This window comes from Panthera uncia (genome assembly GCF_023721935.1).
Source record: "Panthera uncia isolate 11264 chromosome B3 unlocalized genomic scaffold, Puncia_PCG_1.0 HiC_scaffold_1, whole genome shotgun sequence".
Classification (NCBI taxonomy): domain Eukaryota; kingdom Metazoa; phylum Chordata; class Mammalia; order Carnivora; family Felidae; genus Panthera; species Panthera uncia.
In genome coordinates, this window is record NW_026057582.1 from 72,114,849 (window position 1) to 72,124,324 (window position 9,476).

Below are 9,476 nucleotides of genomic sequence, written 5' to 3' on the forward strand. Positions count from 1 at the left end.
ATGTATTCATTTGGCAAGCATTACCTAAGCAGACAGTGGGCGCTGAGATGAATAGTGCAGAAATACCTGTCTTTAGAAACTCACAATCAATTAGGAGATAAATGTACACTTAACAGCCAGGTAAAATGCAAAAGTGTCTTCAGAGATGAACAAATGCTATTAGTGGCAGTGTGAAGGAACCACAGGGAAAAGTCAGAAAGAGGACTAGTTGCATTGCAGGGGGGACCGCAAAATAATACCTGATCTATAAACAGAGGCACTCCGCATTTTCAACACCATCCAAGTGTGAGACGCAGATAAAGATCTTCTGCTTCATTACATTCTGATGGTTGGGCTTGGAAAGGGTTGCCAAATTTCAGCATTAAAAATACAACATATGCAGAGTCTACTGGGGAAGAGGAGGGGCTGAGTTGGGCATCAGAGGAAAGTGGAATTTAGATATTTGATGGATGTTGCTGGTGGAATCCAACAAGAAAGGCCAGACACTGACTTCATAGAACCATAAAGCCGGAGGCAACATTTCATACCTTTGCCCACTTCCTTGTTTGTTATGGGTCCCAAAAGGGTTGAAAAATGGAGGTGGGTGGAGAGAAGGAGAGACAATGATAAATACCACATTCCTGTATTAATAAAGAGCTCGTCTTAGCAAGCTTAAGTTAGAGAATCTCTTGGAACATCTTTATAGAGTGTCAACCCTCCTCCAGGCTCTGAAATGGTAAATGACTATTGACTCAGTTATTCGCAGCTGAATTGAGAATCTAGTTTGTGGATTAACTGAGTCCCGTACTTTTCCTTCTTTATTTTTCATCTTTGGCGATACATTACTTATTAGCATTTCCACCACAGGGTGGGAATAAAGAGAATATTAAATCTTAAAAATTGGTTACAGAATGTGGGTAGTGTGGTGATTAATGTTACCAGACAACAAGAGGTATAGCACTTTTATTTTGTTGCGATTTTTACCACAAAGTACTGTGGTTTAACTAACTTCACAAGAAAATGGCCTCAGAGTAGATCATTATTTTACCTAGTATTAGAGGGTGCCCTTAAACAAAATGGCAACGTCAGTCGAATTAATAGGATGCTAAAGCCGCAAAGATGTAAAGTATCGCTCAGACACCCGGCAGGGCGGGGACGACTTAGCGTTAAGGGTTCGGAAAGGATTTTCAACTAGTCACGCCCGTCTCAAAGATGGCCGGCCTCACTTCCCTCACGCAACATGGACAAATTCCTATGAATTGTAGGGTAACTCAATCCAGTACTGCTTGCATGACTAAAGTCAAGATGACAACAGCGTCCCTTTAAATTTAGAATAAATTAATCCATTTATTTTTTACCCTTCCGTTAATATAGTCCCTCGTGTCTGGATCTTGTTTTGGGAGGCGTGGTTGCCAGGAGTTAAAATGGTTCCTCCCTGGGATAGCTTTAATAGGAAGTGAAGCTGTGACGGCGAAGCGTTGCCCTACTGCTCTCTGGTAGGCGTTCTCGCCGGGAGTTCCTTGTGCCCTTACTAGACATGGCGCTGGCTAGCGTGTTGGAGAGGCCGCTACCGGTGAACGGGCTCGGGTTTTTCGGACTCGGGGGTCGTGCGGATCTGCTGGATCTGGGTCCAGGGAGTCCCAGCGATGGGCTGAGCCTGGCCGCACCCCACCGGGGTGTCCCAGAGGAGCCGAGAATCGAAATGCTTCATGGAACCACCACCCTGGCCTTCAAGGTGGGGACCCAGCCGCCGCGCCGGGCTTAGTCCCGTGCGCCCGCGCCTTTCCTAGCCTCTCAGCTGGACCGGAGCCCGCGGGGGCCGCGACCACGAAGCCTAGTGGGAGCCTCGGGCCTGTCGTCCCGGTCCCGATGGTTTCGCTGTCTCATTGCCCCGGGAGACCTTGATTCTCGCGCCGCAGAATCGTGTGGCCGGGGTTAAGTGGAAGAAGAAACCAAGGCTGCTTGGATTGATTCCTAGGCAACCCCAGGTGTCCAGGAAAGGGGAGGCCGCAGCAGCAATGAACACTGACAGGGGGTGGGATATTGTAACCATTAACCAAAGGTTTTGGAAACTGGGTCCCCGCTATGCGAGGGTAACCGAAAAGCTGCGTCTTTTGAGAGGGAAGGTTGGTGGGAGGGAGCACTGTAGTGGGAGCCAGACAATTGGGATTCCTGATCCAGCTTTGCAATAACTAGCTCTAGGATCTTGGGCAAGTCATTCGATCTCATTGAACCTGTTTCCTGATCTATAAAATGAAATTGGAAGTTAATACTGGTTATACCTATGTCGAGGGATTGATGGGAAGTTTAGTTGATAGTAATATGTAGAAAGCATATTGTGAAGTGTTAAACGATAGAGAAAAAGATGTTCTGCGTTTCCATTGATGCAAAAAGAAATGTCAAGATGTTTCTGTGGTCTGATGTGGCCTGCTTTGTGTTTTCCTCTGATCTTAACAGTTTCAACATGGAGTCATTGTTGCAGCGGACTCTCGCGCCACAGCGGGTGCCTATATAGCCTCCCAGACAGTAAAGAAGGTGATAGAGATCAATCCCTACCTGCTGGGCACCATGGCTGGGGGCGCAGCGGATTGCAGCTTCTGGGAGCGCCTATTGGCTCGTCAATGTCGAATCTATGAGCTTCGAAACAAGGAACGCATCTCTGTAGCAGCTGCCTCCAAGCTGCTTGCCAACATGGTGTATCAGTATAAAGGCATGGGGCTGTCCATGGGCACCATGATCTGTGGCTGGGATAAGAGAGGCCCTGGTGAGTTAAGCTGCAACCACATGATTCTTGGGCTGACACTACAGAGAGGAGGGGTTGGATGAACAGGGGAATGAAAGGGCTTTGTGTCAGTGCTGAGGATGTGTTTATTAGGTTTTGGCCCATCTCTATGTTCAAGGAAGGCACTACAGTGTAGGAGAGGGCATGGAGCTTAGACTAGCTGTGTCATTGACTACCTATGTAACCTTACACAGGTCGCTCCTTTTCCCAGTTAGTTTCATCATCTGTTGCGTTGGTTAAATGAAGTAATACACGTAAAGCATGTAGTGTTTGGCACATAATGTTTTTCCTTCTATTCTCTCTCCCGTAAAATAATAAGATGTACAGGGGCACCTGCGTGGCTCAATGGGCTGAGCATCTGACTCTTGGTTTCGGGTTAGGTCATGATCTCACAGTTCAAGGGATCAAGCCCTGCTTCGGGCCCTGCCCTGATGGCGTGGATCCTGCTTGGGATTCTCTCTCTGCCCCTCCCCTGCTCTCGCACTCTTTCTCTCTCTCTCAAAATAAATAAATAAACTTCAAAATAATAATAATAATAATAATACCTATGAAGAGTGTATTTGAGAGTGAAATTGGATAATAGACATTAAAAACCAGTCCGTGCTTTCTAATAAAAATATGATGTGAGCCGCATATGTCATTTAAAATTGTCTAGGGGCGCCTAGGTGACTCAGTCAGTTAAGCATCCGACTTCACCTCAGGTCATGATCTCACAGTCCGTGAGTTCGAGCCCCACGTTGGGCTCTGTGTTGACAGCTCAGAGCCTGTAGCCTGCTTCAGATTCTGTGTCTCCCTCTGTCTGAACCTCCCCCGTTCATGCTCTGTCTCTCTCTGTCTCAAAAATAAACATTAAATTTTTTTTTTTTTTTTTTTTTTTTTTTTAAATAAAATTGTCTAATGGAGGGGCACCTGGCTGGCTTAGTCAACAGAGAATGCAGTTCCTGTTCTCAGGGTCATGAGTTCAAGCCCTATGTTGGGTTTAGAGCTTACTTAAAAAATAATAATAATAACTTGGTGCCTGGGTGGCTCAGTCGGTTAAGCGTCCGGCTTCGGCTCAGGTCATGATCTCACTATTTGTGAGTTCCAACACTGCATCAGGCTCTGTGCTGACAGCTCGGAGCCTGGACCCTGCTTTAGATTCTATGCCTCCCTCTCTCTCTCTGCCCCTCCCTTGCTCATGCTCTGTCTCTGTCTCTCTCTCTCTCTCTCTTTCTCTCTCTTTCTCTCTCAAAAATAAATAAACATTAAAAAATTTTTTTAAATAATAATTAAAATTTTTAAAGATTGTCTAATGGATATATTTAAAAAGCAAAAAGATTGGAAAATTAATTTTAACTATTTAATACAAATACCTAAAATAGTAACATTTTGGCATGTGCGTTAGCCCCCTTTCAAGTGTTCAATAGCCATATGTTGCTGATGACCGCTGTGTTGGACAGTGAAATTCTACTATGCAAGTAGCTACTGTAAACTTAGTTATTTCTCTTCCCTTTTTCTCTTTAGAGAGTCTTTGACCTAGAAGGGGCTTTTGGGACTCACCCTCTCTTGGTTGATATAATACCGTAGGATCCTAGGTCCTGTTCTGTCATCTCTGAAAATAAATTCCTTAGCCTTTTTTCTCTTTCTAGTATATAGAGACCTTGCCAGGAAGTTTAATCTTGTATCTAATGTCTCTTCCTTTTCAATCAGTTGTTTGTTTGTTTGTTTGTTTGTTTGTTTTTAAGTTTTATGTATTTGAGTAATCTCTGCACCCAACATGGGGTTTAAACCCATGACCCCAAGATCAGGAGTTACATGCTCCTCTGACTGAGCCAGCGAGGAACCCAGTTTTTTAACCAGATTTGAATGTCTGTTTCTTTAGTCAAGCTGGAATACAGCTAGTCACTTTCTGTGTCATTTTCCCCCTCAATGCTTGAACATAGTTTATTCTTTCCTCTTCTTGTTTTTGCTTCATTCGTTTGCCTGCTTACTGAGTGCCTAGTTTTCCTTTATCGAACTGTAGGATACCCAGGACTTTAAGTTTATTTATTTATTGCGGGGGAGGGACAGAGAGGGAGGGGGGGAAGAGAATCCCAAGCAGACTCTGCACTGTCAGCACAGAGCCCAGTGTGGGGCTCGGACTCACGAACCTGTGAGATCATAACCTGAGCCAAAATCAAGAGTCAATTGCTTAACCGACTGAGCCATGCAAGTGCCTCGTGCATCCAACTCTTGATCTCAGCTCAGGTCTTGATCTCAGGGTCATGAGTTTAAGCCCTGCATTGGGCTCCACACAAGGCATGGAGCCTACCTTAAAAAAAAAAAAAAAGCCTTCCTGACAACCTGTCCCATTCAGGATGAGTCAGGCCCTTTCTCCAAGAAGCAGAGACTGAGAGGGGCACCTGGGTGGCTCAGTCGGTTCAGCATCTGACTCTTGGTTTCAGCTCACGTCATGATCTCAGGGTTTCAAGAGTTTGAGCCCCGCGTCGGGCTCTATGCTGACAGTGCAGAGCCTACTTGGGATTCTCTCTCCTTCTCTTCTGCCCCTCCCCCACTTGCACTATCTCTGTCTCTCTCAAACTTAAAAAAAAAATTTTTTTTTTCAAAAAAGATTGAGAAAGGATCACAGATTACTTAGTACAAGGCTAAATAAGATGAGTACTGTTTTTAAAAGAACCGATATGATGCTGAGGGAATTTTGAGAAGGAGGGGATTACTTCTGATGGGAGGAAATTGGAAAGACTTCATGGATAGGTGGCATGTGTCCAAGATGTACAAATCAGAGAGGGGAAGGCTAGTGAACAAAGGAAGGGAGGAAACAAGCATGCGATTTTGGGGGAGTAACTGAAAGCCCACTTTAATTGCAACTAAGGTTGTATGAAGAGGAGTTAGGGATCCATAAAGCCAGAGAGGTAATCTGGAACCAGCTAGTGAGCCAGCTAGGCAAGGCGGTGGCTGTGGGACCCGGAAGGGGCTAGTTGGGGGTAGACATTGGAATCCTTCGAACCCGAAAGCTGAGATGAGTTGTGGTTCTCTACTGGCTTGCTTTAGAATCACCTGAAGAACTCAAAACACAAGCTCCATACTTACTCCCCACCCCAGACCAATTGAAAAAGAATACCTGGGGTAGGTCCTGGGCATCTTTTTAAAAAGCTTCCTTAGAGGATTCTGATACATAGTGAGAGATGGGAACCACTGAAGTAGGAAAAAGATTAACGATGCCATTGGCAATGCGGGCTGGTGCAGCACATGAGAGATGAGTTTGGTTGGTAATGGAGGGCCACTGAAAGTATTTGAAGATTGGAAGTTTGAATCTGAACTTGATGAGAAGGGCATTCTGTTGGAAAGGTCCAGCAGGCATTTGGGATTGATAAAAATTTTATTAAAATCTTTGTCTAAATTTTCATATATACTAAAAATCAGCTAACTTCTTCATAAAGGGCCAAATAGTAAATAACTTAGGATTGCAGGCCATCTGGTCTTTGTCTCAACTGCTTAACTCTCCTGTTTTAGCACAAAAGTAGTCATAGACCCTATGTACACAAATGGGTATGGCAGTGTGGCAGTAAAACTTTGTTTACGAAAACAGGCAGCACTGTCCAATAGAAATAAAATGTGAGTAATACATGTGTATTTTTAAATTTTGTAATAGCTACATCCTAAAAATTAAAAATGGAAATTAATTTGGGGCCATTGGGTGGCTCAGTCAGTTAAGTGTCCGACTTTGGCTCAGGTCATGATTTTGTGGTTTGTGAGTTCGAGCCCCGCGTCGAGCCCTGTGCTGACAGCTGGAACCTACTTCAGATTCTGTGTCTCCCTCTCCCTCTGCCCCTCCCCTGCTCATGCTCTGTCTCTCAATAATGAATAAACATTAAAAAAAATTAATGGAAATTAATTTTAATAATATATTTTATTTCGTGGATCCAGATGGATCCAAAGTGTTATCATGTCAGCATGTGGTACCAGCTTCATTTCAAATGCTCAGTAGTCACATGTCTAGTGGCTCCCATACTGGACAGTGCAGGTCTTTGCAATATGATTCAAAACTCCAGGCTTTCTCCTACTGTATGATGTATGTCTTGTCCTTCAGATAGTCTGAAGTTTGAGGGCTAGAGTCGTGTTAAACATCTCCCACAGTGCCTGAAGTTCTGTGTTTGAAACCTAAGTCATTTGGATTATACTTTTTGCTTATACAGCAAGGACAAGAAAGGAGTTACTGTAATGTGAGGTTAGATGAGATGGTATATTGTAGGATCCTGGAGTCTTTATTTATTTTGAGAGCGAGAATCCTAAACAGGCTCCGTGCTGTCAGTGCTGAGCCTGACGTGAGTTCACACCCATGAACCATGAGATCATGACCTGAGCCAAGAGTCAGATGCTTAACTGACTGAGCCATCAAGGCACCCCAAAGTGCTATTTTCTTACATATATCTGTTGGTCTCCCCTGGGTTTCAAAAGAGCTAAAGAACTGTTCTTGGAAAATGAATTAGATGTCAGAAGGAGGGTCATTTTTTTTTCTTTTTGTCCTGCTAACCTCACCTCTCTTTCCAGGCCTCTACTATGTGGACAGTGAAGGAAACCGGATCTCAGGGGCCACCTTCTCTGTAGGTTCTGGCTCTGTGTATGCTTATGGGGTCATGGATCGGGGTTACTCCTATGACCTAGAGGTGGAACAGGCCTATGACCTGGCCCGTCGAGCCATCTACCAAGCCACCTATAGAGATGCCTACTCAGGAGGTGCAGTCAACCTCTACCATGTCCGAGAGGATGGCTGGATCCGAGTCTCCAGTGACAATGTAGCTGATCTACATGACAAATATAGTGGATCTACCCCCTGAAAGAGGGCAGATGTGGCTGCTTGCATTTCTTGGGGTGACTATTGTTGGTAATGTGGATACAGCTCCCCATCCTATAGTGGAGTGGTCCTCAATTGTATTGATAATTTTTTTAAGCTCTGGTGCCGTTGACCTCTCTATGTTACCAGTTGTTAATGACCTGCTGCTGCAGAGGTGATCGTTTTACTTTCTTGGATGTTAACATTACACTACTTGACCACAGTCTGTGTTGTGTCTTTTGTCCACACTGTCCCTCCTCCAAGCACTTTACAGCCAAATAAGCCAGGACAGTGGGAGGGCACTGACTGTAATTACAGGAAACAGTGGTGTGAAGACATTGTCTAGTGAATACATTAGCATCCCCACTCATGAAGCTAATAACAAAGGAGAAGGAGAGAGAGGCAAGGGAGGAGGGAGAGACTTCCCAATTCTGTTTGCAAAGAGATGAAAAGTTGATGAGGTGGAAAGATGCACAGGGCTGTATGAGCCAGAGCTGCGGAGGAAAAAGCTTTCACTTTGTGGTGGGGGAGGGGAGGCTAGTGCTACATGCAGAGCAGAAAGGTGAAGAGGGTGAATCTTGCATCTTGAACCAATTGGGAAGGGAAGTTTTGGACCCTGGGAAAAGAGGACACAGAGGTGAGTGTGAAAGCGGTAGTGACCCCAAGGTTGGTGATCCTTGTTCTTTTGGCGCTCCAGTGTGTGTAGGTGTGGGGGACAGAGCGGTTGGTGGTGGGCTTAGAGCCTTCTGGACAGGAAGCAGCACAAAATTGTCATTGGGACATGTGGGCGGAGAAGAGGCCCTTCTGAGAGCAGAAAAATGGCTGATTTATCACACCCAGCACTGAGGGGCTTCCCAAGCTATGGTGGCAGCAGATGGCAAGGCCTTCTGTTAAAGAGAAGACATAAGCATAGGGGAGATAGAGGAGGTTGATGGGAAAAACCTTTAAAAGATGGGAGAGGAGGGTATAAAACAATACTGCTTTGTTTTTATAGTTAGCAGGAAGGGGAAAGTGGTTGGTGAGGGTGACAACCCAGCGTCCCATTTTGAGGCAGAGGGGTTTGAGCAATAGAGAGGGTAAGTCCTCTTCTGCCTGGACTGCGGATACCTTCCCTTCTTGTACCTTCCCTTCCCCCTCAGCCTCATGCAGTCGCATATTGATTGATGAGGGCTGTCGGCCAGGAACTGATCGAGGCTTGTTAATTGCATTTGTCAAATGCAGGGAAATTGGGAATTAGTGAGATTGGAGAAGGGAGTTTGGAAAACAAATGACTGGTGCCTAAGGAGATTCATTTTGCTGAAAAGTGCCTTGGGAGCCCCTGGAGTCAGGGAGCTGCTAGTGGGGACCTGGGCCTACTCAGCATTAGGAGCCATTAGAAGGGGCGGGAGCCATGCTGCAGCTCCCTTCTCTGAGGCCATCAGCCCATGGTCAGCTGAATGAGAGACACAGGTACACTCATCGACCTCTCAGGACACTGGTTTGGAGATCTTTGTTCAAAATTAGAACCTTAGGGGTTCCTGGCTGGCTTAGTGGGTAGAGCATGCAACTCTTGATCTTGGGGTCATGAGTTTGAGCCCCACATTAGGTGTAGAGCTTACTTAAAAAAATAAAAATTAAGACCTAAAAACAAACAAAAACAACCTCTTAGGAGAAATTCTAACACCTGAAAGAAATCAGCTCAGGTTGAGATAGAGTTGAGGGGTCCAGAGCCTTAACCACTGAGCTTCCTCCTCCATGGAGCCACTGTCCACAACACCACCTCCCTACCAACACACCCTTATAGACACATACTCCCCGGCACTTCTTGGAACCCCAAGGAACACAATTTGAAAATTGCCGCCCTGGGGAATAACCTTGAGAGGGTGGAAAGAGAGTTGAAGATTGGAATTTTTTTACATGAAT

General features: G+C 45.3%; 1 protein-coding gene across 1 annotated transcript; it reads left to right on the forward strand.

Moving 5' to 3' along the window:
* The first annotated feature begins 1,487 nt into the window (after positions 1-1,487).
* PSMB5 (proteasome 20S subunit beta 5) lies at positions 1,488-7,797 on the forward strand. The gene is made up of 3 exons (XM_049613113.1): positions 1,488-1,714; positions 2,437-2,743; positions 7,292-7,797. The coding sequence occupies exons 1-3, from the start codon at positions 1,517-1,519 to the stop codon at positions 7,576-7,578; spliced, it is 792 nt and encodes a 263-aa protein (XP_049469070.1). The 5' UTR covers positions 1,488-1,516; the 3' UTR covers positions 7,579-7,797.
* The last annotated feature ends 1,679 nt before the right edge of the window (positions 7,798-9,476 follow it).